The sequence below is a fragment of the Rhodotorula toruloides genome (genome assembly GCF_000320785.1).
Source record: "Rhodotorula toruloides NP11 unplaced genomic scaffold Scaffold9, whole genome shotgun sequence".
Classification (NCBI taxonomy): Eukaryota; Fungi; Basidiomycota; class Microbotryomycetes; order Sporidiobolales; family Sporidiobolaceae; genus Rhodotorula; species Rhodotorula toruloides.
The window spans coordinates 3,452-29,846 of record NW_015622969.1 but is presented as its reverse complement, the minus strand read 5'-3'; the positions used below and the strand labels follow the sequence as shown (position 1 = coordinate 29,846).

The window sequence follows — 26,395 nt, the reverse complement described above, 5'->3', positions numbered from 1 at the left end:
CCCCCCTCGCCGCTTCATCAGCTCATCCACGTTCACACCCGCTCGCAGACCTCGCCAGCCTCGCCAGCTTCCTCGACGGCAAGACAGACATCGCCGTACCCCCCTCTCACATCCTCGGAACCCAGCCACTCGAACCCTCGTCGCCTGAGCTCACAGACTCGGCCAGCCCGGCCTCGTCGAACGGTCTCGACTCGACCACCACGAACCTCGCACACGCGAGGCAGCAGCACGCGAGGGCCATGCAGCAGCAGGCTCAGCACCACCCCGACAAGCGCAAGAACGGGACCCAGGGCGCGGGCGCGATCAAGGACTCGCGCAGGACAAGCGGAGGCCACCACTCGCACCCGACCGGCGAGGACGGCGAGATCTCGCGCAGTACGTCTGACTGGGCCCTCTCCGCGTCGCGTACGCAACGGCCGCGCTGACGAGTCTTTCGGTGCCGAGCAGGCGAGTCACCCGAAGACGACGGCTCGCGCGGTGCACCGGGCAAGGGCAACAAGACCAAGACGTCCGAGAAGCGTCGTGCACAGAACCGCCAGGCTCAGCGCAACTTCCGCGAGCGCAAGGAGAAGGTGCGTCGCTCGCGCGCGCTTTTGTTCGTCTCCCGGGATCTAAGGGCTCACCCTAGACTCTCTCGGCCGACAGCACTTGAAGGACTTGGAGGAACGGGTCAAGTTGTTGGAGCAGCAGACGAACGAGCGTGATGCGGAGAACGCGGCGCTGAAGCAGTTGCTCGAGAGGTGCGCCGCTCCGATACCCGAGGCTCGGGAAGGCAACTAACTGACTCGTCGGGATGTCGCGAACAGCCTGCGAAGCGAGAACGACCGTCTCAAGGTGTACGAGTCGGCGTTCACGTTCGACTACAACAAGGATGTCGATGGGTCGAGCGCGATGCCGCAAGCCGCGACCTTCAACGCCGCCCCGCCTTCGCTCCCTTCGACTTCGGCTGCCTCGTCGCCCGCCAGCAACCTCCCTTCGTCCGTCCCGCCCGCAGACAACTTGAACGCCAGCACGAGCTCGTTCAAGTTCGACACGAGCGGGATCCTCTCGTCGTCGGCCGGACCCGGGTTCACTCTCCCCAGCTCGACTTCGACCCCGCCCGCCTCGAACGCCATCCCGACGACGACCGCAGCGCAATTCGACGACTTTCTCAGCTCGTTCGTCGCGTCCCCCTCGCCTGGCGCGTCCGGCTCGTCCATCTCTTCCTTGCCGACTCCGCCCAGCGCGACCGCGTCGGGACCAGGCTCAGCGGACCTCTTCACGGCGTACCGCGACCCGCTTGCCTCGCTGGGCATGCAACCAACCAGCTTGTCGACCTTCAACGACTTTGACAACCTCTTCAGCTCGATCCCGCCTCCTCCGCCCGCGGCGTCGTCGTCCCTCTCGCCCGAAGACCCCCTCATCGCGCAGTTCATCAACGCTTCGCCGTCCCCTCCTTCGGGCATCGCAGGCACGACCTTCCCCTCACCCGGCGCAGCCTTCTTCACAGGCAACTTGGCGCCCAAATCTCCCTCCGCCCTCTCGCCCTCCTCGGCCGACTCTCAGTGCTCCGAAGGCCTCAAAGCGCGCGCCGCGGCGGCTCTCGCGGCGGGCGGCAAGTTCGAGTTTGATCTCGATAACTTGTGCTCGGAGATGAAGGCCAAGGCGACGTGTCAGGAGGCGGCGAGGAGGGCTCTCATGAGTGCGATGGCGGAGGATGCGGCCGCTAGTCGGCAGGCTTATCCGCAGCAGCTTTGAGCCCTCCACCTCGCTTCTCTTTTTTCGCCTTTCACACACACCCACGAACCCTTGGTTCGTTTCGTTCCCGTCTCGTTCTCGATTTTTCTCATACCTTGTGTCCTACTCTCCCTTTCCCCGTTTGTTGCTACCCTGTATTCTACTACATCCATCCACTCTCTGGATTCCTGTGATACCAGTCTGTCCACCCACGCCGCGAGAGGTGAGAGCCGTTCCCAGGCCCGCTCAGAACCTTGTTGCTCTCGTCTCTCGTCTCGCTTTTGTTCTCCCCGCAGTCGTCTCGACGCGCCCGTCAGGACGTCCGCCGTTCGTCGACCGTCCCAGCACACCCAGATCTTCTCCTCTGGCCACGTCGTCCCTCTGTCGCGAACGGGCGAACCCCGCGTTCGCGTCCGCCCCCTCCTCGCTCCTCGCTCCATCAGCTCATCGAGACGCGCGTCTGGAGGATCAGGAGGATTGAAACAGGACGCGCAGGATCAGTGGGCAAGGGAGGAACTAGGAACGGATCCACCCTTGGTGCTTGGTGTCGCGGTTAGAACGACCACCTCGCCTCTCTATCGGTCGACACTTCACTCTCCACCGACTCAGGCAGATTAGACGCGACGCTTGATTGAACGACGCTCCCTTCGCACGCCTACGCTACACGCACCACCCACTCTTTCACCTTCGCTCCTTTCTCACTCGACTCGGAATTACCAGTCCCCTCTCCCCACACGCCTCTCTCCCTCTGCCCCCCGTACAGCGACTCGCTTGAACGGACCAGATGGAACCGATCGCACAGGCTATGTCGGCTAGCTCGTCGACGCAGGGGTTCTCGGGAGGTTTGGGACCTGGAGGTGAGCCGGTGATCTGTAACGGTGCGTCTGCTTCCCGCTCTTGAGCTTCTGGGTCTCTTGAAGAAGGGGGCTGATGGGTTACCTGGGCGGACGCAGCTTGCAAGCAGGGACTGGACGAGGCGCTGGATAACACGGTCGTCTCGTTCGGAAAGTACTTGTTCCAGTGCGTCCTCGCTTTCTCCTTCGTTCGCGGGTTGGTACAGCAGCGTGGTTGCTGACTCTTTGATCATTTCGCGCAGCGTCGACTGGTGAGCGAGCTTTTGAGGATCCGGACGAGATTGTGAGACGCATGCTGACTGTTCTTCCTTCACCCTTGTCGCCGCCTCCCCCAGCTTGTAAGCCCTCCGAACTCACCACGGACCGTACGCATAGCTTGCTGACCCGCTGTCGCACCGGCAGCCGCTGCGCCAAATGCCACAACCTCGTCGAGCACAACACGAACCTCCTCCTTCTCTCGGACGGCAGCCCCGTCTGCGAGAACTGCTCCTACATCTGCAACGTCTGTCAGAAACCTATACACAACGAGGCGATCGTCACAGGTGCGTGCGACCTCACAAGACCAGCGACCGAGCCCGACTGACCTCCTCGACGGCGCAGGCGACGAATCGTACCATGCCGACTGCTTCCGCTGCCGCTCGTGCTCGAACCGCATCGAGGAGCTCATCTTCGCCAAGACGCAGCAGGGCATCTGGTGCATGGCGTGCCACAACGAGCGGGTCGCGCGGACGCGCAAGCATGCCGAGGCGAAGCGCAAGGCGCGCAAGGAGAAGGAGAAGGAGAAGGATCCGAGTGCGCCGCGGGCCAGTCGAAGCCGGAGCGAGGGTGGCAGGTCGAGCAGTGTTGGAGGCGATGCGGACAGGACGGCCGAGTTGCCTGACTTGCCGCCGCCGCCTCCGCTGCCGACTCCTGGACCTTCGACGTCGGCGAAGAACGACTCGGTGTCGCATGTGCGGCCGCTTCCGCCGTCACCGTATCACCGCTCGACGTCGTTCGACAGCACGCAGCACCAGCGAAGTCTGACCAACTCGTCCGACCCGTCTCGACTCGGCGCTACCCTCCCGCCTTCTTCCTCCGTCCAATCCATCTCCAGCCTCTCTCGCTCCGCAACGTCCCTCCAGCCTCCCTCCGCTACGCACTCCCGCACGCCGTCCCAGGCTTCCGCCTATAACGGCGAACCGGCCGAGGCGCAGCGGCGACCGACCGCAAGCGCCTTGCGTCGCCAGATCAGCGACTTGCCGCGCCGACAGTCAGACGGTCTCGATGACCCTCCGCGCGACTTTTCGCCGTACCCTATGCCCGAATCGCCTGCGCCTCCGCCGCACAAGCGCAGGGAGGAGTCAGAGGGCCTGCTGCCGGAGAGTACGAGTCGGAACGGGTCATTGTCTGCTCCCTCGGGAGTCGACAAGGCTGCGAACCGACGATCTGGGTTCTACGGCGCCGCGGCGCGTCCCTCACTGGGCGAGGACGGCATTCTCTCGCAACTCGACGACTCGCGATCAGTCGGTCGTAGCTCGCCTGCTCCGCCTGCTGACCCGCGCGACCACCGCTCGCACACTCCCTCGACCTCTCCTCCTCCGCCTCTCGCGCGCTCCGCCTCTCAGGACCTCCACGCCTCCGCGTCCTTCTACGACCCCGACACGCTCCTGTTTCTCAACCACGTCGGCGGCTCAGCGCCCTCCTCACCCAAACTCGGCAGCTCGAGCAAAGCGCTTCCCGAGCTTACGCTCAACGAGGACCACCTCGAGCGCATCCCGAGCCCTGGTCCCGTTGACGTCTCGGGCGACGAAGACGAGGCCGGCGGGCGAGAAGGCAAGTCCGAAGTTGCGAGGAGGGTGAGGGAGTCGATCCAGATGCAGAAGCGCGAATCGAGCGGCAGGGCGGATGGAGACGGCGAGCAGCCTTTGTCGGTTGCCGGGCTCGATGTTGAGCTGGTCGAGATGCTCTTGTCGGAGCTCGAGTCGACCAAGCGCGAGATGAAGGAGCTCAAGAGCAAGTACAATGCTTTCCGCGTGAGTCGCTCTCGCCTGCCTTTGATCGTTTCCACACCTGACTGATCGTGACTCTCTGCAAGCGCGCCTCGCGATCCGCCTTCGAAGGCTTCAGTCTCGCTCGGGAAGAGTACGACAAGGAGGTCGCCGCTCGTCGCGAAGCCGAAGCGCAAATGGAGCTCCTCCGCACCAAGTTCATCGAGCAGGCTCGACGACTTGCGCAGGTTGACCAGGAACAGAAGACGGCCGAGTCGCTCAAGCGCCAGTCGAAGGACTTGCGTAACTCGGTCATCGGCATGGAGAAGCACCTCAGCCAGCTCAAGGCCGAGGTGGCCCTCTCCACGGCGCAGGTGGCCGAGCTGACGGTGCTGGGCGAAGAGACGGGTGCGCCCGATCGCTCGTCACTGGCGAGCACGCAGGACGAGGTCGCGGAAGCGCTCAACTCGCGGCTCGAGGCCATCAAGGACGCCCATCGGGACGAGATCAGCGCGCTCGTCGCGGAGCGGGACGACCTGATGCGCCAGGTCGCCGAGCTCAAGCAGGTCCGCGATGCCCACCTCGCGGAGACGACTGTGCTGGAGACGCGCAACGTCGCCCTCGCGGAGAAGAATGCCGACGCGACGAGGCAGATCGCCAACTTGCAAGAGTCGCTCGCCAAAATGCAGCTCTTGTCGGCCAAGTCGCCCGCACCGTCTCGCAACGGCCACATGCACTCGCCGAGCAACGCCAGTCTCCTCTCCTCCGTCGCTTCCGGCGCTCGCTCGCCCCTCGCCACCGCTCGCTACATCAGCTCGCCTGGCGAAGGCGAGTCGATGCATCGCTTTGCGCGGCCCGAAGTCGTCGAGACGTCGAGTCGCAACAAGTTTTGGGGCAAGAGCAAGGGCAAGAGTGAGACCTCCAAGGCGAACCAGCAGCTCCCGCCCCCGCCGCCTGGCAACAAGTCGCCTGTCGTTTCGATGCGAGCCGGCTCCATCGACTCGAATGTCAAGCAACACGTCTTCCAGCAGACTAGCATCTTGCGACCGGTCAGGTGCGACTATTGCGGCGACAAGATGTGGGGTCTCGCGGAAGTCCGCTGCACTGGTGCGTAACGACGTGCGATTCCGGCTCCAGCAGGTTACTGACGGAGCTCCTGCTTACTTGCACAGCCTGCGGCTCGTACGCGCACGCCAAGTGCGCGCCGTACCTTACCGGCTGTCACCCTGGACGCGGCCCGCCCGTCCCGCCGCAGGACGACACGCTCAACTTCACGCCGACCGGACCCCCCATGTTCACCGGCGGCCTTGCGACGCAGGCCGACAAGGAAGGGTCCGAGGTTCCCGTCGTTGTGACCAAGTGTATCGCGGCTGTCGAAGCTTATGGTGCGTCTTGGACTGCCAGCTAATTTTCTCACTCTTGCGCTTATGCTTCCGACCCCGCCAGGCATGACCTATGAGGGCATCTACCGCAAGACCGGCGGCATGGGCCAGACGAAGCTCATCACGCAATACTTCGAGCGCGGGCAAGACTTCGACCTTGAGGACCGGGACAAGTTCAACGACATCGCAGCAATCACGTCTTGCCTGAAGAACTACTTCCGCTCGCTGCCGAACCCACTCATGACGCACGAGCTGCACGAAGAGTTCATTGCCGCAGCCGGTTCGTTCGGGTCTTTCGAGCCACTCGAGATGGTTCGCTTACATTCCTTCGTTACTGCAGAGCTCCCGGAAGGCGATGAGCGCCTGCGGGCGATTGAGCGAGTCTTGTACCGACTTCCGCCTGCTCACTTCCACACCGCCCGACTTCTCTTCCGCCACTTGAACCGGTGCGTCAGATCTCCGCCCGGTCTCAATGGAATAACTGACCGTCTTGCGATTCTCAGGATCAAGTCGCTCGCGAACGAGAACAAGATGACCTCCGCAAACCTCGGTGTCGTGTTTGGCCGTACGACCTCGCGCCTCGCTCTGTTCACGTGTTTCGCTAACGTCTGGTCTTCCCGCAGCCACCGTCTTGCGCTCACCGATCGCCGCGCGCGAGTGGAGCGACATGGGTCCCAAGGCCAAGCTCGTCGAGATCCTCTGCGACCACGCCGACTCCCTGTTTTCGAAGCCCTACGCGTCCTGAGTCTCCCCCAGCCTCATTTTCTGAGATTGATCTCGTTATCGGTCCCTTTATGTCAGCACTCCTCCGTCTCGCACCTGTCGTTCTCCCCCTTTGCCCACCTCGCAATACCCCTCCAGGATTCCCTCTCTTATACCCCGTTCTCCGTCCGGTCTCTCGTATCTCTCGGCACGCTGCAACAGACCAGTATCCGCATGAACCTCGCGCGAGAGCCAAGGCGCCCAGAAGTGTTGAAGAACTTCCCAAGACTGCATGACTGCGATCTGTTGTATCTACGGCTAGAAAAGAGAGCTTAAGCGGTATGGACACCTTGCAACGCTCAGAGTTTTGACGAGTCCTCAAACTTGGTACGCTCGTACTTGACGCGTCTGCGCAGGCGGAAGAAGGACAGGTCGGACAGGTCAGCTCGCTCGCTCGCTCATGGTGACTGATGGAAACGCACCCGAGGGCCGCCTCGTCCGAGAAGAAGTAGACCCGGCCAGGCGAGATGACCTTGACCCTGCTCGCCGGAAGACCCTCCTCGGGGTGGTCGAGCACCTTCTCCATAATCTCCTGCTTGCTCTCGCCCGACGAGACGAACGCGACGCGGTGCGCGTGATTCAGGACGGGGTAGGTGAGCGTGATGCGCGTGGGGGGAGGCTTGGGCGAGTCGTCGAGCCAGGCGACCCAGCCGTCCATCTCGTTCAGCAAAGGGTGGCCAGGGAAGAGCGAGCAGGTGTGGCCATCGGGGCTGTCCCAAGGTCGTTTCGTCAGCAAGGCGTGTCCCCAGAGCGCTCAGAGTAGGTGGACGCACCCAATGCCGAGAAGAACGAGGTCAAACCGAGGGAAGGCGATAGAGCTGGATCCGACGAAGGAGGCGACGAGCTGCTTCTCGTAGTCGTCCGCGACCGCCTCGGGGTCGTCGAGCTTCGAGGTGTCGATAACGTGGATATTTTGGCGAGGGATGGGGACATGGGTGAAGAGGTTCTCGTCGTTGAGGCGGAAGTTGGACTCCTCGTGGTCGAGGGGAACGACGCGCTCGTCAGCGAAGAAGACCTCCCTGTGCAGTCAACCTTAGGTCAGCGCCCCGTGTCGACCAGCACGTCGCTTCGTCCGCACGAGAAAGCGGTCCAGCGGGACGCACCACTTGTCCCACGGAACGTCGGAGCGGCCAATCAAGTTCTTGCCGAGCACCTTGGGCAGCGAGCCGCCAGAGATGGCAATCTTGAACGTCGCCTGCTTCTTCAGCGCCTCGTCCTGCGCCGCGAGGACGAAGTTGGCGAGGGCCTGCGAGAGGTCGTCGGTCGAAGGGAACCCGTAGAGGATGGGCTCGGTGGCCTTCTTGCTGGGTGCGGGTGCCTCAGAGGACATGTTCGAGTGGGTTGAGGTGCTGGCTAGGCCGTTCTGGGGTTGGCGAGACGGGATCTGCGTGAGATGGATGCACGAGGCTATCGGGGTTGCGAGTGGTGCAGGCTGGCGATGCTGGCGACGATGGGGCAGATGGTCAGCTCTGACGGGTGCTACAGAACGGTAAGCAGGTGCTCGCACCGTGTCCGAGCTGTGCAAGCGTTGTGGGCGAGGGGAAGAAGCGCAACGGGACGAAATGACGGAAGTCGTTGGTCCTCGGCGGCGTCGCGTTCGCTGCCGTTCGCGCGGGGTTCTGAGGGCCGAGCAGGGTCGGCAATGCACTCAGTATTTGCTCTGCGTCCGCAGGGTAGCAGTAGGCCCGGGAAGAAGAAGCCTGCGCCAGGTCACTCTCGAGGAGGAGGAGGGAAACTTTGGGAAGCGCGGGTGTTTGCACAGGGACGACAGTAACGCAGAGACAGACACAGAGGAGCATGCGAGTAAGCGAGAAGATGTACAGGAGAGGGCGGGGGTCATGCGGTAGGGCGTTCAAGGACGGGAAGAGGGTCGAGGGGCTGGCCGTTGAAGGTGAGCTTGGCGTAGGCGCCGTTGAACGTCTCGCGCAGCAGACGTGCATCTTCGTAGACGATCTGTGCAGGCCACGGAAGGTCAGTCGGACGTGCGGAGGCACGGAACAAGGCAATCAGACTTACGCTGCCCTCCTCGTTCTGCAGGGAGAAAAAGGGACAGACAGTCAGCGAGAGCAGCGTTGAGGCTCAGCAAACTCGAATACGTACGTAGGTCATCGCGTTGTTGAGCATCAGGTGGATGTCACGAGCGAAGGCGTCGGTATCGGGGTAAGTGCCGTTGTTGACCTTTTTCTTGATCTCCTTCAGACTCTGCGGGTGAGAACGCGTGGTCAGCGAAGGCTCATCGGATCGGAAGACGTGACGCACAATCGGCTGCGTGATGATCAGGTAGTAGTCGGGGTAGTCGCGCTTCGGCGGCAACTCGTTGAAGAGCTGCAAAACTCGAGACGTCAGGGGGAGCCCGTGTGAAAGAGGCGGACGGAACCGTACGCCTGCACATTGGTGGCCCATTGTCGGCTGCAGAAGTACACGTTCGTCAGCGCAATCACGCGGCGAGATAAAGAACGGCGACACACGTTGTCCAGGTTCTCCACCTCGGTCAGGAGCTCCTCGAAGCACTGGCGGAGCTTCTCCTGGTAAGGCGAGAGCACCTTGCGCCTCTTTCCGCCGCCTGCCCGCGAGCCTCCCTCGTCGCCATTGATGGATGGCGTGCCCGTCCCGCTGACCCTGCCACGCTTGAGGCGGTTCCTCGGTTCGTCGCCGTCCGACTCGCTGGCACCGCCATCCTCGCCGAAGCTGTACTTGGGCGTGCCCTGGGCAGCTCGTCGCTTGCCGCGCTTCTTCGACGAGTCGTCATCCTCATCCTCGAGCGCCTGCAACCACTGCTCCTCAGACATGCCATCGTCGTACGTAACCTGGGTGCGGTTCCTCCTCGAGCCGTCAGGTCGGACGTCGCTCTCGACGACCGCCTTCGGGTGGTCCATCCGATAGACCTCCGGCAGCTCCCACTCTTGGATGAGGCGCTCGGGCAGCTTGCCCGTGTTGCCCGCTGCCGCCCATGCCGCCTCCTCCGCAGCACGCCTGTCGCGGTCCATCTGAGCGAAGATGGCACGCTCCTCCTCGGTTCGCGCAATCGCCTCGTTCAGCATGTCCGCCTCGTCCGCATCGTCGTCCTCCTCGGGTTCGCCGTCGTCTGCCTCGAGCAACGCGCGCAGGAAAGCGTCGCGCTCCTCCGCCGTCGACTTGTTGTCGTAGCGACCGGCCTGGATAATCTTCTTGTCCATCTCGATCTTGCGCGCCGCTCCCGCCATGACGTGCTCTTCGACCGAGCGCTCCGTGACGAGACGAAGGATGCGGACCTCCTTCTTCTGACCGATACGGTGTGCGCGGTCTTGCGCCTGCAAGTCCTGATGCGGGTTCCAGTCCGAGTCGAAGATGATGACGGTGTCGGCCGTCTGCAGGTTGAGTCCGAGACCTCCGGCGCGGGTCGACAGGATGAAGATCGGATACTTCGAATTCGGGTCGTTGAAGAGCTTGAGGAGGGTCGCGCGGTCCTCGTGCTTCGTCATACCGTCGAGACGGAGGTGCTCGATGCGGCGGAAGTTGAGGTAGTCCTCGAAGACGGTCATGACGGTCTGGGGGCTCTCCAGATCAGCGTGGCGCTGATTCGTTAGTAGCGGACGAGAAACGCACCGTCATCTGGAAGAACATCAGGACGCGGTGACCGGTCGCGAACAGCTTCGGGAGGATGCGGTCGAGCAGCTCGAACTTGCCGGCGACGCGGTAGAGCGTCGCATCGTTTAGGCCAGTCGGGTTGATTGTGCGCTCGACGCCCTCGAAGACGAAGGGGTGGTTACAGATCTGCGTGACGGAGCGGAATCAGTCGAGCGTGAGGAGTAGCCAGACGAGGCGAGACGCACCTTGCGGAGCTGCATGATCTGGTTCTGCAATCCGCGAATGCCCGACTGCTTCTTGTTCTCGCCCGGACCCTCGGTAAAGATCATCCCGTGCTCCTTGATCTGCTTCGTGAGCTTCAGCTGAAGCGAGCTCATCTTGCACTTGATGACGCGCTCGACTTTGTCGGGCAGGTCGGACTCGACGTCCTTCTTGAGACGGCGAAGAAGGAACGGCCGGAGAACCTTGTGAAGACGGCGAATGACGAGGAGCGACTCTTCTTCGTTCAGCTCGATCTTGTCCTGGCCGCCGGTGTTGGCGAATGGCGCATTGAACCATTCGTCGAACGACTTGACCGAGCCGAAAATCTTGGGCAGGACGAAATTGAGCAGCGCCCACAGCTCCGGGAGGTTGTTCTGGAGCGGCGTGCCGGTCAAGATGAGGCGGTAGCGCGACGAGTAGTACTGCGTGAGGGTGAGCGAGAGCTTCGACTGCGTGTTCTTCATGCGGTGGCCCTCGTCGATGATCATGTGGAGCCATTTGGTCTTGGCGAGGAGCGGCCGGTCCTTGATGATGTACTCGTACGTCGTCAGGAGCACCTGGAAGTTGCCAGTACGGATCTCCTGCTGTGCCTGCTTGCGCTGTATTGGCGTGCCCTTGTACGAGACGACCTTGACGGACGGCGCCCATTTCTCGAACTCGGAGATCCAGTTCGGCATGGTCGAGAGCGGGACGATGACGAGGTAAGGGCCGGGCTGCTTCTTGGTCTCGATGAGGTACGTGATGAGCGACAGCGTCTGGATCGTCTTGCCGAGGCCCATCTCGTCGGCGAGGATGCCGTTGACGTGGTTGTTGTACAGCGACACCATCCACTCGAGGCCCTTGATCTGGTACGGCTTGAGCTCGCCACCGATCAGGATCGACGGCTGTTTCGTGATGGTCTCCTTGACGCGGTGGGCAACGTTGTAGTAGTCGACCTTCTCCTTCGCGACATCGTCCTGGAAGACGGCAGACGCGCCGAAGCGGCTCTCGTCCACGCGCTCGTCCTCGCCTCCGGTTTGTTGCGGAACGGCGTCTCCGCCTGCGTCCTCGACCTCTGCGCGCGCCTCGCTCTGCTGCGCCGACACGGCGGCCGCAAGCGAGTCGAGGAAGGAGTCGGTCTGGCGGAGCAAGTGAGTGATACGGGTGTCCTTGGCCGTGTCGATGAGCTTGAGGTAACCCTCCTCGTCGTCCGCCCTGAGCGCCTTGAGACGCTCCTTCGAGACCTTCTCGACACGCTTCTGCTCCTCGCGCTCGGCGTCGACGTGGAACTTGAGCAACGCTTTGCCGAGCTTCTGGAACTTGCCGTCGTGGCCACGGTGGGCCGCAACGAGGTTCCGGCCGTGCTCGGTGATCTCGGCGAGATGGTCGAGGTGCTTCTGCTTCGCGCGCCGCTCTCGCTCCTGCTTCTGCCGCCGCTCGATGCCCTCGATTGCCGTCGCGTCCCGCAGCGTCGGCTTGCGTGCGCGTCGGAACAGAGACCTGTCGAGCGGGAGCGCAAGCGAGCACGCCGGCTTGATGCCCTGGACGACCTGCTCGCGCAGAGCCCGCTGGCGCTCGAGCAGGTTGAGCGACTTGAGCTCGATGAGCGCGCGGATCTTCTGCGAGGCAAGCGACTCGCCATTGTCGCTGGCAAGGCCAAGTTGCGAGAGGTCGCTCTGCGAGAGGTTCGACGGCAGTCGCTCGAGTTCGGTGCGGCGCTGCTGGACGCGGGCGGCGATGAAGCGGTTGCGCTCGTCGATGACAGACTGCGGGTCGAGGCCGGCGGGAAGGAGATTCGGGATGAGGAGGGTTCGGCGGCCGGAGACGCCATGGAAGGAGCGGAGGATTTCCTGTGGCGTAAGGAATGCGTTGTAGGGATAGACGAGCGAGTCCGGGTCTTCGACCTCCTCGACTGGAGCTTCCGCCGCCAACGCCTTCTCCCTCTCGGCCGCGAGCGACTCCGGGTTCAGCTCGTCGCCCGTCATCTTGTCCGCTCCGTCTTCCAGCTTCTCCGCGTACTCGAGTGCCTTCGAAGGCTGAGCGAGGGCGGCCTGAAGTGCTGGAGGGATGGGCTGGTTGCGCGCGAGGAGGCGAAAGGCGACGACTTGGCATCGGAGCGCGGCGACTTGTTCGGGGGTGAAAGGGACGGTAGAGGGAGAGACTGGAGGAACGGGAGCATCTGTCGCTGCTGAGGTAGCGGGGGCGTCTGCGGCTGGTGTCGAGGCGGAAGGGGTAGTGATGCCGTTCGTCAAGACGCCGTTGGCTGCAGTCGGAGCACGTCAGCTGCCTGTCGGCCTTCCTTGACACGCAGAAGGGAATCTCGAGCGCACTTTGAGCGCGCTGGCGCTGCGAGAGGGCGAGGATGATCTTGGTGAGGTTGGCGAGCTCTGTCGAGGTCTCGACGGTGAGGCCCTCGCCCTTGAGCTGCTGTATCCGTGCTGTGTGGAGCGGGTAAGAGCGTGTCAGCGTCCAATGCGCGACGTCAGCGGGCGGGAGCGCGAGTTGTTTGCGTCCCAGTGCCGGTGAGTTAATGAGGACGGGGAGGGAACAGAGTGGACGGGATGGGGCGCACCGATGACCTGCCTGAGCTTGTCAGGCGACAGGCTCGGGCCCTGTTTGCCCGCTGGCTGCACCCCTGCCATCGCTTCGGTCGCTTGCTCGAGCCAACCCTCGTCCTCATCGCGTCTGCAGCTTAACCTTCGTCCACTCTCGCTTGCGTCGACTCGAACCATGGCTGAAGGCCGTCCCGTGCGCGAGAAGCGCAGACCCAGCGCGCTCTTGGCCTACGACTCGTCCCCGCTCTCCGACGCCGACTCCGCCTACGACCAGGATCTCTCCCCACCTCAACACGCTGACCCTGCTCCGCCGCCTCCGCCGTCTGCCAAGCGTGTTGCCCGCAAGTCTACGAGCAAGGGTAAGGCGGCGTCCGGATCGCCCGAAACGAGTCCAGCGCCGCCTGCACCCGCTCGGAGGGCTTCAACGAGGAGACAGTCATCCGGACCGGCGGGGGCGGCCGTGAGTCCCGAGCCTACGCCCAGCAAGCCCAAAGCTACATCGAAAGCGAGGGCCCCGCCGAAGAAGCGCAGGATCGCCAAGGTCAGGAGCGAGTCGGAGGATGAGGGCGCGGCCGCTCCGACACTTGCGGCGGGCCTGGCGGGCACTGCGGCACTACCCGATGCCCTACCTCTTCTGCCTACTGCATCGACCAGTGCGACAGAACCCTCGCCGAGGCCGTCAGGCGCGGCGGCACCTCCTCCCGTCGCCAGTCCTCCGCCGACCTTCGACCTTCATCCTACTCCGTCGACTTCGACCGATCAGGCTCTGACAGGCGACCGAAATGTATTGACGGCTACGGTGCCGGGCGCTCCGCTTGTCGCTTCGCCTGCCGAAACGCCTGTCGACACGTCCAACCAACTTTCGTCTCTTCCGCCGGTTCTCCCCGCCGTTCAGCAGTCTTTGGCGACTACTTCTGGTTCGCCTGCAGTGCCGGAGGTGACGCCTGTGGCATCTCAGCCGCCCATCCCGTCCGGATCCACCCTCACCCCGCTTCCCAGCCGCCCGCCCTCATCTCTTTCCGCAATCCTCGCCGAACCGCAAGCCGTCACAGCGCCTCCAGTTCCATCTACCCAGCCCTCCGCGCTTGAAGCAACTCTCACCGTTCCGCCCACCACGGACGTCCACCCTCCTTCCCTCGCAACAAACGAGGCTAGCGCCGCACCGTCTCTCGCTGCCGCCTCTCTCGCATCACTCCCGCCCATTCCCTCTCCCGCAACACTTCCCTCGCTTTCCGCCGCTCCATTTTCCACCGCTCCTTCGCCGAAACCCGCCGAGTCGGCGCCCACACCTCCTCCGCCCGCACCCGCGTCACTTCCCGCCCCAGCTGCTGTACCAGCGAAGAAGGAGGAACCTAAGGCGAAGAGCCGCGCGAGAACTGCTGCGGCGGTAGCAGCGGCAGGAGGAGGATCGTCTGGCTCGACGCCTGTGCGGAAGAAGCCCAAGCTCTCGTCTGCGGCGGGTGATGGTCCTGTTGCAGACGAGGGGCAGGCGGAGGAAATGCTCGCGCAGGCTGCGAAGGGTGCAGTGGCGCCGTCGGCCGTTGGAACGCCGGGAGGCGCGACGCCTTCCACTGTGAAGGCTGGCGGATCGGGCCTCGTGGCTAAAGGCGGAGCGCTCGGCAGGATCCCATCAATAAAGAAGGTTGGCGTGGCAGAGCAGGCGAAGACCCAGAGTTCTGCGTCCACGCCGAAAACGGGTTTCAACATCATGCAGTTCAAGCAGAAGAAGGAGACCCCGGTGCGTCGGCGCGCTCTTCTCGCTCAGCGCATGGAAGCTGACTGTACACTTTTTGTCCTTGCAGAACACGCCAAAGGCCGCCGCGCCGTCGACGAAGCGTCCGACCGAGACGAAGATCGTCAAAGAGTGCGTGGAAATGACCTTCTTCCGCTAGGCGATAATCAAGCTCTGCAGCAGAGTGACGTTGTACGCTTTCTGTGCCGACAGGTCTTCCACTCTCATGACGCACGAGCAGCGTCGCCAGGAATTCCTCAAGCGGCGTGACATCGAGCGGGCGGAAAGGACCGCAGCCGAGGTGTGCTTGCGCTCCGCCCAGCTCAACCTGCTTGCTCGCTGATGCCGTCTTGCCGCTCGCAGAAGGACTCGCTCGACCTGTTGGAACAGATCAAGGGCATGCAGGAGTTCGAGGTGCGGGCTTCCCGTCTCGTTCTTGCGCAATGACGCTGACGTGCGCACATGCAGACCGCCTACCGCTTGCAGATCCGCCAGCTCAGCGAGTCGGAGAAGTCGAGGGTCAAGGAGGACGTGAGGCTCATGTTGCCGAGGCTGTCGACGTTCGGGAGCGTCTTCAGCTTGTTCCCGCGCAAGGCATGAGACGGGGTAGTCGCATGGTCTGCTTGCTTGTTGTAGATGCATCGCTTGTTGTCGATACTTCCGCTGCTTACTCGCTCGCGCAGCCAGGGATTCGCAGCCAGACTCTGAGCGAGAGTGGTGTCCCCTTCGCATCGCATCAGTATTTACAGGCCCGCGCGACCCCTCACTCCCCTCAGTGATCGCCTCGCGTCGTCTGGTACTTGTCTTCCAGTCCCTCGAGCCCGCCGACTCCTCGTTCCCCTCGCATCATGTCGTCCGCTGACTCGCCCATCAAATGCCGGTGCAGCTCTGCCTGGGCTGTTCGCGCTTTGGCGACGTGCAGTTTGAGGGATTCGACGGTGAAGATGTAGCTGTGCGAGGACAGGCGATTTCAGCGAGGGCAGAAGGGATGGAAGAGACGAGCAGCAACCTACCCGACGAACGAGCCCGCCATCAGTCCCGATAGAAGTCTATGCGCATGTCGTGTGATGTCAATACGCTGCACGGTGAAGAAGAGTCCGCCTTTGGGCCCGAGATCGAGCGGAACAGAGTCCGGCGAACGCACCCTGTGTTCCTCGACATCTTGAACGCTTTGGTTGACAAGAAGCCGCTCAAGAAGCCCGCACAGGTACCCGCCACGACACCTGCAGGCCGCGAGAACGGCTAGGTCAGCTCGCGCGATCGGGAGACACCCAGAGTGGGGCAAGAGGAGATGTCGACGCACCGTCGATGCCCGCACGCTTCTTTGCCTCGCCGAGGGCGTCGAGGCTGATGTCGATGGGCTTCTTGGGTGCGCTCATGGCGGAAGCCGTAGGAGGGAGGCGAAGGCGAAATGCGATGAGGAGACGAGGCGGTGAAGGCGAGGACTGAGGGGTGGCTGAAGGCAGGGCCAAGGCAGGCTGCACAGGAAGCACAGCAACTCGCCAGTAAGCCTGAGTTGAGCGCTGTCTGGCGGAGTGCGGAGCCAAGCCGGCCTCTCATCTCTCTTCCTCCTCCCGCTCACTTCGGACTTGCAGCGATGGACGAGTTGACGGGTCTGCCGCTCGCGTTCGGCAAGAAGGCGCCTCCGAAGAAGGCAGATACGAGCCGCATCGATACCACAAAGCGCGCAGATGCCCCCGTACAGCCTGTGAGTTCGCCTCACCTCTCGCCGACTGATGGAACGCTTACCCGGCGTCTCGGGCGCAGATCGCAAAGCAGATTGCCGCGGTCGACTCTGAGGCGGAAGATGCGACGCCTCTACGGGAGAATCCAGCAGTGGAGGTAGAAGACGGCGCAGAGGCGGGCGAAGCAAGTGGGGTTGGCGGAGAAGGACGCGATGAGCTGCCAGTCACGCACGAGGTCGTCATGAAGGACCACACCAAGGTGATTGCAGCTCTTGTACTCCCCGCTATGCTGCGAGCTGACCGCTTCAGCTTCGCAGACTGTCTCCGCTCTCTCTGTCGACCCAGCTGGCGCGCGAGTCGTCTCCGGCTCGTACGACTACGACTGCAAGCTGTGGGACTTTGGCGGGATGAACGCAAGCTTCAAGCCATTCCGGACCTTCGAGTGTCGACCAGGACACCAGGCGAGTCTTCTTCGTCCGTTTCTCCTTGAGCGCATCTGACCTGGTTCGTCTGCGCAGGTCCTCGATGTCCAGTTCTCGATCACTGGCGACTCGTTCCTCGCTGCGACAGGTTCGACCCAGGTCAAGCTGTACGACCGCGACGGCGCCGAGATGTGCGCTGGCCATGCCTCATTCTTCTTTGCCGAGCTCATCCCTCCGCCTCTCTGCAGTTGCGAGTTCAACAAGGGCGACATGTACATCCGCGACCTGCGCAATACTGAGTGCGTCCGCATCACTCGCTGCTGACCACCTGCACCTGCTTACCGCTCCCCTTCGCAGCGGTCACGTCGCAGCGGTCACTGCCGTCGCCTGGCACCCGAAGAACCACTCGCTCTTCCTCACCGCCTCATCCGACAGCACGCTCCGCATCTGGGACCGCGAGAACAGGCGGAAAAGCAAGTCGGTCATTGTGGTCAAGAGCAAGGAGCGGGGCGGGAAGACCAAGGTGACGGCTTGCGCTTGGAGTCCGGACGGGAAGACGATTGCGGCGGGTGCGTGGGCGTCCAGAAGGGATTCCACTTCGTGCTCGGCTAATCCAGCTCGAATCGTGCAGCGTGTGACGACGGCGCTATTCACCTTTGGGCGGCGAGCAGCAACTTCACGCGGCCGAACTCGGTGCGTTCGCTTCTTATTCTTCATCTCGCTGTTATTGAACATTTCTCGGTCAGACATGCGAAGGCGCGCACGAAAAGGGCACGATCACCAGCTCCATCGTCTTCTCGCCAGACGGCAAGCACCTCGCTACTCGCGGTGGTGACGGAACGCTCAAGCGTGCGTCCGTGGCCCTTCGAATGTATCATCGAGCAGCACTGACGCGAGGGTGCCGTGCAGTCTGGAACCCGAAGGCCCTCAAGAAGCCTCTCGCAGTTGCGACCTCCCTTCCCTCGCTCAATTCGGAGACGAACGCCGTCTTCTCCCCCGACAGTCGATACGTCCTGACAGGAACAGCGGGAGCGCGTGCGGGTGTACTGGCCGGGGGCGTCGAGGAGGAGCGGGCAAAAGAGCTTGAGAAGGAGGGAGGAATGGGCGCAGGACGAGTCATGGTGTTCGCAACGGATGGCTTGCAGCTCGTTCGCGCGATTGGTGAGTCAGAGGACCTTCCTTTCGTCGAGCGAAAACTGAGCCCATCTCTCGGCAGACATCTCGCCATTCTCGGTCGTACGGGTTCTCTGGCATCCTCGGATCAACCAGGTGCGTTGCGCGCTGACTCGCACTGATTGAGCCTTTCATTGACACCCTATCGAGCACGCAGATCCTGACGGGCTCGGCCGATGGGTCCATTCACGTTCTTTACTCGCCTGCCACGGCTGTCAAGGGCGTCACTCTCGCCGTCACGCGTGCGCCCAAGGCTCGCGCAGCAGACGACTTTGCTTCTGCTGCCGATCTTGACCGACCGATCATCGCGCCGCACTCGCTGCCGATGTTCAAGGAGGACGGAGGTATGGGAACGAGCGCGGGCGGAAGGGGCGGCAAGCGGAAGAGGGAGAAGGAGCGGCACGACCCGCAGAAGACGCTCAAACCGAGTACGTCCTGCTGTGCGCTGATCTGAAGGTTTCGCTAACTCCTTTGTGTGTCTGGCAGTGCCGCCTGTCGTCGGACCGGGTCGCGGCGGACGGATCGGTGCTGCTGCTACGCAGCATGTCGTACAGGGACTCGTGCGCAACTCGATGCGCGACCAAGATGTGCGTGTTGCGCTCTCGCTCTTCCATGTTGTGTCTTGTCCGGCTGACTCCGGCTTGCTTCTTGCAGCCGCGTGAGGCGCTGCTCAAGTACGCATCGGCGGATCCGAATGACAACACCTGGACCAAGGCCTGGGCGGCAACACAGCCGAAGCCTGTCTTTGACACACGGCCAGATCCGGAGGAGGAGGAGGAGGATGGAAAGGGGCGGTGATTGGAGTAGCCTGGACTGTGTGTTGTAAGGCCACTTGCAGTGCTTGCTTGGACTGAGAACCTGAGTCTGCGAGCATCGTCACAGCGCCGTCTTGAGCGCGCGCGAGGACAAAGGCGCCGCATTGGCGCCGCAGGAGAACAAAGGGAAGCAAGCGGGGGAGCGGGGCGGTGCACGTGCAGGGAGAGACCGCTACTGCCTGTAAACGTTACTTTTGGCCGACCTACCGGCTTTCGGACCAGATGCCCGAGCGGTTAAGGGGACAGACTAGAATTACAAAGCTCTTGCCCATCTGTTAGGCTCTGCCTGCGCAGGTTCAAATCCTGCTCTGGTCGCATTACCTTTTTTTTGCAGCGTCGGGGCCATGTACCCACTGCACTCTGAAGCAAAATGACCTTTTTGCTTTGCAGTCCCGGGCACACAGAGTCCGGGGGCTCTGTCTATCAATCATAGAGTGCGCACACAGCTGCAGAGCAACAAAAAAAGGGCTTCCCTGGACGCACGGGACGCGCTGGCAAAAGAGGACTTGGAGAACCAGGGAGTCGAACCCTGCGCCTCTCGCACACTTTGCAAGAAAGGTGCTAAGCGAGCGCTCTACCGATGAGCTAGATCCCCTTCGGACAGAGTGGGCGGCATCAACGTGCGTATATAATTAGACACCAGCATATCTACCTCGACTTCGCCATAGGGCCAATACCAGGATAGGGAGAGCCCAAGTGAAAGAGGGTCCGAAAGAAAGAAGAGCAAGCAATGAAGGGAAGGAAGGAGGCGCAGGAGAAGTGGAGACAAAACGGCAACGCTTCCCGGCATGGACGTCGTTCAGCATATAGTTGCCTTGCCAGGGCTGACTGCATGCAAAGGGATGAAGTTGAAAAGGGGGCTGCAGTAGTTAATGTTGCCAAGGAGCACTCCAACTGTAGGGGTCTGGCAAAGTTGGCTGTGTTTGTTAACCCAGTGTCAAGCCTGATTGAATTAGGATGAGGCAGTGTTCCCAACTCTCTACCTTGCCAGTTGCCGCACTCACAAAGATCGGTTATTGTCAGGTCAAGGTGAGCACACTGCTTGTTCAAAGCCAGGTGTCCATGCCCAGTGGGCAGAGGAGGCTTGCTTGGCATTGAGAGAGGCCAGTGAAGTACTTGTGTCCCAAGGAGGCGGTCTTGATATCGTTGGCGAGGGGGCGAGGGAGCGACAATCATGACCATTCCGCGTTCCATCGCGCAATTGTCGCCCGCTTGTGAGCGGTCCAGAGTGCACTTGTGGTAGCAGGGAATCCAGCATTGTGGTAGTTCTTGTGAGGGCGGGGTGAGGTAGTTGACCAGGGTGAGAGAGAGAGAGAATCTTGCTTCAAGTCAACTCGGGTCTGAGTCCATGATGACCGGCAGAGGCTGGCTGCCACAGGGCAAAAAAGCAGAAGTGGGTATACTACTGAAGGGTGGGAGTCAATGTAGTGGACAGACACGGCAGAAGGCGAGTCAGAAGTGAGTGAGAGGAAGAGATGGTCAAGAACTGGAATAGAACAAAGACGAGTGAGTGCGGGGCACAGTGAGGCAGTTAGACAGGCAGAGGGGTGTTTGTTGTGTAGGAGTTATCTGAAATGAAGCAAGAAGGTTGCGGAATGGGCAAGAAACGGTAGTTTTCGGTCTCGATTTGGAAGAATGGCGGGGACGAGTTCCAACGAGGCTGGGGCGGGTCGAGACGTCATCAGGGGCCTCCATTTAGGCGTTTAAGAGGCAGTGTGCATGTTGGAGGCAGATTGGAGGGGTTCCGAGGGAGGGAGGTGCGATGAGGGAGTGGAGGAGGTGGAGGGATGAAGCTGACGGGTCGTCCACGCACTCTCTCTGCGTCTCCTGACAGGCTTTACTCCTTGTCCTTCTTTTCTGCCTCAGGCAACCTCAAGAGTCATGGGAAACGGTTGGTGCGGTCGAGAAAGTCAAGGAGGGGGTCACGGTAAGAGGGGTTGCCGAGGAGCTGGCTGGGGGTGGGGAGTTTGCAGAGTCGGACGTGTTGGAGAAGCAAGCGCGGCAGCACCACCGCGTCGACCAGACGCCGCACAAACTTCACCTTCAACCCGCCTCAACTCTTTGCCAGCAACCCGACGCCTATGAGCACCTTCGAAGCCTTCGACATGCGCGACGCCATGTGCTCCTGCTCCTTGAAGGTGAGTCGCTTGTCAATTGTCACTCCAAGCATCCCAAGCGCTGATGAGAACTCGAGTTCCTCGCCGCAGAGCACGACCTTTGGGTCGTCGGGGGAGCGGTCTCGTGCAGGCGAGAATCGCATGACGAGGGTCTTGGATGGCTTGAAAAGGCTGTGGTGTGTTGCTGACCATTCCTCAAGACCGGGGGCAATCTGTTGGGCTGCGCTGACGGCGTCCTCGATGTTCCTGCCCCAGGCGAGGACATTCAGGTCGTCAATCCAGCTGAAGGCCGTGGATGTTGGCGTCTCGCATGCCTGGAGGGCGCCGGAGTTGTAGAGGTGGAACAGGATCGGGCTGAGTGGTGAGCCTTGCGGTAGACCGCTCCTCCACTCAACAGGATCGCTGCTGACGCCCCCCAATCACAGGGTACACGTCCAGCTCGACATGAACGACTCACCCCAGCGATGGAGTGAGTGTGGTAAGCCCTTCTCCTCCATGTCCCGCACAAGCACGTCCGTCTGAACTGACGGGAACGCCTTCGCGATGTCGAGGGTGATTCCAAGCACGACATTTCCGTTCCGCCACTGTCGCCTGATCTCGTCCACGAAACAGATTACCGTGTCTTTGGCAGATTGACCGGGTCAGGCGCCAAAGTGGTTGGGCGGGAGGAGCTTGAGAGCGCAAGAGAGAGAGAGAGAAGTTCCTGTTTCAAGTCAAATCGGGGCTAAGCCCATGGTGACCGGCAGAGTCTGGCTGCCACAGCGCATAACATGTTGGATGGGGTATCTACTGATGTGGGTAGGCTACAGTAGTGGTACAGTGGGAGGGTGGCAGAAGTGGAGCGGAAAAGTAGAAGTGAGAGTGGAGAAGTGTGATAGAACTGAGGGGAGTCAAGGTAGAAGGACGCGGTGGGTGGCCTGATAGAGGAGGGTGTGTAGGGCTGGGGAGGCAAAGAACAACGCCAGGCATTAAGAAATCCTCGAGATAATGCCAGTGTTGATCTTGACCTTCTGCGACGACGATGACGACGAAGGCGGGAGTGGGGGGTGGGCGGGTCGTCTGGTAGAATGTGGTGTAGGGAGCTTGCAGAGCTTGCAGCGAGGCAGAACAAGGATAGGATAAATTCCGAATTTAGAGTCATTCAGGCCTGGAAGACCCATGTTGACTTGGGGTCACCTATCAGGGCAAGCCGCCGGTTGCTGCGGGAGCTACGAGAGGGAGAGGAGCGTACAACTGTGGGAAGCAATAAGAAGCCAGAATAAAACGAAGCAAAGGGCAGACGAAACGAGGAGAGAAGATCTTGTCCATGTTGAGGTTCGATGAGCCGATTTCGCGCCGGAGCTGCTGGCGCTTGTCCGTGTACAACGAGCACTTGAGAATGTAGTGCTGGCGGGTCTCCACCGCCTCGCCGCACTGGCAGAGCCCGGTCCCAAGCCTCATCCTTGCCTTCAACGAACCCGAGTCGTTGAGGTCGAGCCGGAGCCGTGAGAGGCGGATGGAATGAGTCCTGTCAAAGGAGTGTAGGGCAGGGACGAAGGGCGGTCCTGGTGGGCAAGCGTCGACAGTGCGAAGACCGGCGCCTGGCGATGAGGAGAGGGACCATTGACGAGCCAATATTGCGCAAGCAGAGCGGCCTGGTGAGCCTGCTTGAGTGACAAGAGCAATTTCGGCAGCAGGATGCCTCCTTTGGCGAGCCCATCGGGGCCCGCAAGCGTTGACAAGAGAGAGAGAGAGATTCTTATTTCAAGTCATATCGGGCTAAGCCCATGTAGACCGGCAGGGACTGACTGCCACAGCGCATAACAGGTCAAAAGGGGTATCTACTGATGTGGGGAGGCTATAGTAGTAGTACAGTGGGAGGGTGGGTGGAAGTAGAGCGGAAAAGTAGAAGCGATAGCAAAGAAGTGCGATAAAACGAGGGGGAGTGAGAGTGGAGGAGCGCGGGATGGTGGGTCGGTAGAAGAGTGTGTATCGGGCTTGGGGAACGAAGAACAAATCCAAACCATCACGAAACCATCGAGATAATGCCATTCTTGATCTCGACCTTCTTGGACCGCGACGATGACGACGATGGCGGCGGGGATGGGAGGTGGACAAGTCGTGTGGTAGAGTGGGGTGTAGGGTGCTGGTTGAGCTCGGGGCGAGGCAAATCGAGGGCGGTTTGGGCGAGTGAGAGCTGAAAAGGAGATTGAGCGGGAGAGGGTCGGAGGGGTAGCGGGCCCTGAGATGTCCTCCTACGATCCGCTGTTGCCAGAACCCTTCCTCGTGTCCTTATCCCGCTCCTCATCCCATGCTGGCTCCATCAGACGTGTGAAGCGGCCCGTAGCGGCGATGAAGTCGAGGAGAGGTGCGCGAAAGTCGGCGTTGCCGAGGAGAAGGGATGTTGTAGGGGTTTGGCGCAGGCGGATATGCTTGAAGAACAAGTTTCGAGCTTGATCGTACAGCGGGCACGAGATCAGGAGGTGTTCCCGAGTCTCTGCCTCGCCGCACTCGCAGCGGTCGGAGCGGGTGGAGTCGAACCGGGCGCGGTGGGCGTTCAAGGCGGATGTGTCAGTACGGAGTCGGCAGAGGAGGGTTGCCTTGACAAGTCGAGTTGACCGAGGCAAGCGACTTCGCGCTCGAGGCAAACCGCCCGCTCCTCCTCGTCCTCCTCCCACCCGCTCTCGTCTGCTGACGACGAGCTGCTGCTGCCGTGGTCGATGGAGCTCTGCAATGCGTAGGACATCAGCGTGATCTTACTTGAGGTGGTCCGCCAGCTCAGACCAGGGGTGTGGGTGGAGCTAGAGAGGGCCAAGTCGGTCGCGGAGAGGCGAGTGGAAGCGAGGAAGTGGATGGACAAGGAACACGCACCGCTCAACCCCGACACCCGCACATCCACCCCAGCGCAGAACCCCACCGCTCCCCTTCCCTCACCCAACCCAACCATCCCGGCTCCGCCTCGAACGCCGCTCGCTCGACCAGGCCGTACGCGACGATGATCTTGGGTTATCTTGGGACTACGGCGATAGCAAGCGAGGCGAAGCGGTTGTCGAGGATGCTAGTTGACGAGTCATTGGGAGACGGGCCGTCTGCCTTCCTCGAGATGCCGTCCCGCGCATCCCTGATCCCGCTCCCTTGCTCGCCGACACCGACAAACGACGACCTACGACCTGAGCCGGTGGCGGACTGGTCGATGGATGAGAGAGAGAGAGAAGTTCTTCTTTCAAGTCATATCGGGCTAAGCCCATGTAGACCGGCAGGGACTGGCTGCCACAGCACATAACAAGCGAGATGGGGTATCTACTGATGTGGAGAGGCAATAGGGAGCAAAGAAGCGGATGATTGAGGACAGCGGAGCGGAGAAGTAGCAGCAAGAGTGAAGAATTGCGATAAAATGAAGGGGAGTGAGAGTAAACGGACGCGGCGTGGTGGGCTGGTAGAGGAGGTTGTGTGGGGCTGGAGAAACAAAAGACAAAGCCAAACCATTGAGAAGCCATCGAGATAGTGCCATTTTTGATCTTGACCTTCTTGGACCGCGACGACGACGACGATGGCGGGGATGGGAGGGAGGTGGGCGGGTTGTGTGGCCAGAGTGATGAAGGGTACTTGCCGCGCTTGGAGCGAGGCGGGCAGAGGGCGAGTTGGTCAAGTAAGAGTCAAAAAGGGGATTGGGTAGGCGTAAGTCGACGTGGTGGAGGGCCTTGAGCCGTTCTCCTACACCCTGCCGGCGCCGGATCCCTCCCTCATGTCCTCCTCTCGCTTCTCGTCCTTCGACAGCTCCGTCAGGCGGGCGAAGCGGCCAGTTGCGGCAATGAAGTCGAGGAGGGGCTGGCGGAAGTCGAGGCTGCCGAGGAGTAGTCCGACTGTCGGGGTTTGGTGTAGGCGGATGTGCATGTAGAAGGAGAGTTGATCCTGCTCGTACAGCGGGCAGAGAATCAGGAAGTGTTCCCCACTCTCAAAGATCTGGAGGAGCGGGGGATTGGGTTGGTGAGGGCGAGGTCGAGCGGCGAGCGGTGCGCGGCGTGTGCGGGGCGGCGACGGGCTGCGGTAGTGCGGTGGTGGAGCGGGTGTGAGGGTGGGGCGGAAAGAGCGCGGAGTGCGAGGCAGAAGAGCTGATTTTGGAGCTGGAGGTGGATGGGGAGCAAGCCTGCCTTGATCTCGAGGGCCTCGCCTGCCGCTGAGCAAAATCCTCCTGTCACTGCCATCGCCGCCGACTTCTGTACTCGTACTAACTCCCTTGTCTTGTCCTTTTCCTTCGCAGGGTCGTACCACGCCGCCGCCAACCACATCAACCTTGGCCAAACACACGCGACGACAAGCTGCCGAGCCCACTTCGGCGATAGCCCTGCCTTCGAGCGGGCTAGGAGGGCAATGGCAGTCGTGCATACGGTGGCTTTGGCGGCGCACGAGGTGATGTGGTCTCGGAAGGTGAGTCGATTGTCGAGTTTCGTGCCGAGCATTGAGAGGGTTGGCTTGAACCCAATTTCATGGTCGCGGAGGATGGCGAGGCGGGGGTTGTCGGGCATGGCGCAGTTGGGGGGGAGGAAGATTGTCGCTTTGGTCTTGGTTGGCTCAAATGCTGAGGTGTGGGAGTCGGACCATGCCTCGAGTTTCGGTATGAGGTTGTTCATCGCGCTGACTGCATCGTCCACAGTCCTTCCTTAGGCCAAGACGTTGACGTCGTCGATCCACCCGAAGCCGCAAGTCGACGACGTATCGCAGGCGTCGAGTAGGGGTGCGTTGTATTTGAGGAAGAGGATGGGCGATAACAGTGAGCCTTGCGGGAGTCCACTCGTCCATTCGATTGTCTCGCTGACGATGCCTTTGAGCTGCAGAGTGCATGAGCGCTGGCTCAGGAAGGAGCGGATCCAGTTGCAGGCGGGTTTGGGCAGGCCTCGGTTCGCCAGGTTCGTTATGAGTCTCTTTGTTTGGACGCTTGGGAACGCCTTGGAGACGTCAAGCGCGAAGCCGACGACCGCGTTGCAGACCGAAGGAGCTGTCAGCGCCCGTTCCATCTAGCCAGGCATGCTCTGCACATTTGCAGCATTGTCTCATCATCTGAGGACGAGCTGCTCCTCCGGCCCAACCCGCCGCCGCTGCCTTCGCAAGTGAGGAGGACGACAAAGACGAGCCTCCGCTTATGAGCGAGCTCGTCATCGTCACCTACAACATCCACCGTAGCCCAGACGTCTGGGCGCAACTCGTCAACTCGCGAGTCGACGTGCTCCGTGGCCAAGAAGTGCCCAAGACCCTTCATCCCTTGCCGCGCGGCTGGGCACTTGTCCTCCCCCACCCGTCACAAACACGACAGACGAGCCAACTCACCCTCGCTCCGCCGCGCTCGTCTCGTCTCCCCTCGTCTCCATCACCACCGACGTCCTCCTCATCCAAGAAACGCCACGCCCCGTCAAGCCCTTCGACAACGCTAC

The 26,395-nt window shown here is 61.6% G+C and overlaps 10 protein-coding genes across 10 annotated transcripts in view; 5 read left to right on the top strand and 5 right to left on the bottom strand.

The window, feature by feature from the left end:
- RHTO_07941 (transcription factor) overlaps positions 1-1,737 on the top strand; it is a gene marked incomplete at both ends in the record, with an annotated part of 1,807 nt that extends 70 nt beyond the window's left edge. Inside the window, 4 exons of the mRNA XM_016421595.1 lie at positions 1-375; positions 448-572; positions 646-740; positions 807-1,737. The exon at positions 1-375 is cut by the window's left edge and continues 70 nt beyond it. Coding sequence (XP_016273707.1) covers positions 1-375; positions 448-572; positions 646-740; positions 807-1,737 — 1,526 coding nt within the window. The remainder of the gene's footprint in view (positions 376-447; positions 573-645; positions 741-806) is intronic.
- Positions 1,738-2,500: 763 nt separating this feature from the next.
- Positions 2,501-6,664, top strand: RHTO_07940 (signal transducer; the record flags this gene model as incomplete). Its single annotated transcript, XM_016421594.1, has 10 exons — positions 2,501-2,594; positions 2,670-2,736; positions 2,973-3,112; positions 3,171-4,582; positions 4,645-5,644; positions 5,710-5,922; positions 5,984-6,199; positions 6,260-6,365; positions 6,423-6,484; positions 6,543-6,664. The coding sequence occupies 10 exons, from the start codon at positions 2,501-2,503 to the stop codon at positions 6,662-6,664; spliced, it is 3,432 nt and encodes a 1,143-aa protein (XP_016273706.1).
- Positions 6,665-6,980: 316 nt separating this feature from the next.
- Positions 6,981-8,011, bottom strand: RHTO_07939 (6-phosphogluconolactonase; the record flags this gene model as incomplete). The annotated part of the gene is made up of 4 exons (XM_016421593.1): positions 6,981-7,029; positions 7,104-7,391; positions 7,455-7,700; positions 7,785-8,011. 4 exons carry the CDS (start codon positions 8,009-8,011, stop codon positions 6,981-6,983), a joined length of 810 nt encoding a protein of 269 aa, XP_016273705.1.
- Positions 8,012-8,517: 506 nt separating this feature from the next.
- RHTO_07938 (ATP-dependent helicase STH1/SNF2) lies at positions 8,518-13,130 on the bottom strand (the record flags this gene model as incomplete). The annotated part of the gene is made up of 10 exons (XM_016421592.1): positions 8,518-8,634; positions 8,698-8,712; positions 8,782-8,883; positions 8,941-9,006; positions 9,064-9,090; positions 9,150-10,208; positions 10,267-10,434; positions 10,494-12,751; positions 12,819-12,926; positions 13,061-13,130. 10 exons carry the CDS (start codon positions 13,128-13,130, stop codon positions 8,518-8,520), a joined length of 3,990 nt encoding a protein of 1,329 aa, XP_016273704.1.
- An 88-nt stretch (positions 13,131-13,218) lies between these two features.
- Positions 13,219-15,375, top strand: RHTO_07937 (uncharacterized protein; the record flags this gene model as incomplete). The annotated part of the gene is made up of 5 exons (XM_016421591.1): positions 13,219-14,781; positions 14,846-14,907; positions 14,989-15,076; positions 15,139-15,189; positions 15,244-15,375. 5 exons carry the CDS (start codon positions 13,219-13,221, stop codon positions 15,373-15,375), a joined length of 1,896 nt encoding a protein of 631 aa, XP_016273703.1.
- Positions 15,376-15,547: 172 nt separating this feature from the next.
- RHTO_07936 (uncharacterized protein) lies at positions 15,548-16,154 on the bottom strand (the record flags this gene model as incomplete). Its single annotated transcript, XM_016421590.1, has 4 exons — positions 15,548-15,725; positions 15,789-15,824; positions 15,920-15,998; positions 16,079-16,154. The coding sequence occupies 4 exons, from the start codon at positions 16,152-16,154 to the stop codon at positions 15,548-15,550; spliced, it is 369 nt and encodes a 122-aa protein (XP_016273702.1).
- A 218-nt stretch (positions 16,155-16,372) lies between these two features.
- RHTO_07935 (WD repeat protein 70) lies at positions 16,373-18,853 on the top strand (the record flags this gene model as incomplete). Its single annotated transcript, XM_016421589.1, has 13 exons — positions 16,373-16,483; positions 16,543-16,719; positions 16,778-16,934; positions 17,031-17,073; positions 17,131-17,181; positions 17,240-17,451; positions 17,514-17,575; positions 17,629-17,731; positions 17,792-18,043; positions 18,099-18,151; positions 18,213-18,483; positions 18,542-18,642; positions 18,710-18,853. 13 exons carry the CDS (start codon positions 16,373-16,375, stop codon positions 18,851-18,853), a joined length of 1,737 nt encoding a protein of 578 aa, XP_016273701.1.
- A 2,070-nt stretch (positions 18,854-20,923) lies between these two features.
- On the bottom strand, positions 20,924-22,427 carry RHTO_07934 (reverse transcriptase; the record flags this gene model as incomplete). Its single annotated transcript, XM_016421588.1, has 2 exons — positions 20,924-21,354; positions 22,274-22,427. 2 exons carry the CDS (start codon positions 22,425-22,427, stop codon positions 20,924-20,926), a joined length of 585 nt encoding a protein of 194 aa, XP_016273700.1.
- Positions 22,428-24,680: 2,253 nt separating this feature from the next.
- On the bottom strand, positions 24,681-25,597 carry RHTO_07933 (reverse transcriptase; the record flags this gene model as incomplete). Its single annotated transcript, XM_016421587.1, has 2 exons — positions 24,681-24,878; positions 24,920-25,597. The coding sequence occupies 2 exons, from the start codon at positions 25,595-25,597 to the stop codon at positions 24,681-24,683; spliced, it is 876 nt and encodes a 291-aa protein (XP_016273699.1).
- A 509-nt stretch (positions 25,598-26,106) lies between these two features.
- The window catches only part of RHTO_07932 (Endonuclease/exonuclease/phosphatase domain containing protein), a gene marked incomplete at both ends in the record, with an annotated part of 1,835 nt that continues 1,546 nt past the window's right edge, over positions 26,107-26,395 (top strand). The window contains one exon of the mRNA XM_016421586.1: positions 26,107-26,395. This exon is cut by the window's right edge and continues 220 nt beyond it. Coding sequence (XP_016273698.1) covers positions 26,107-26,395 — 289 coding nt within the window.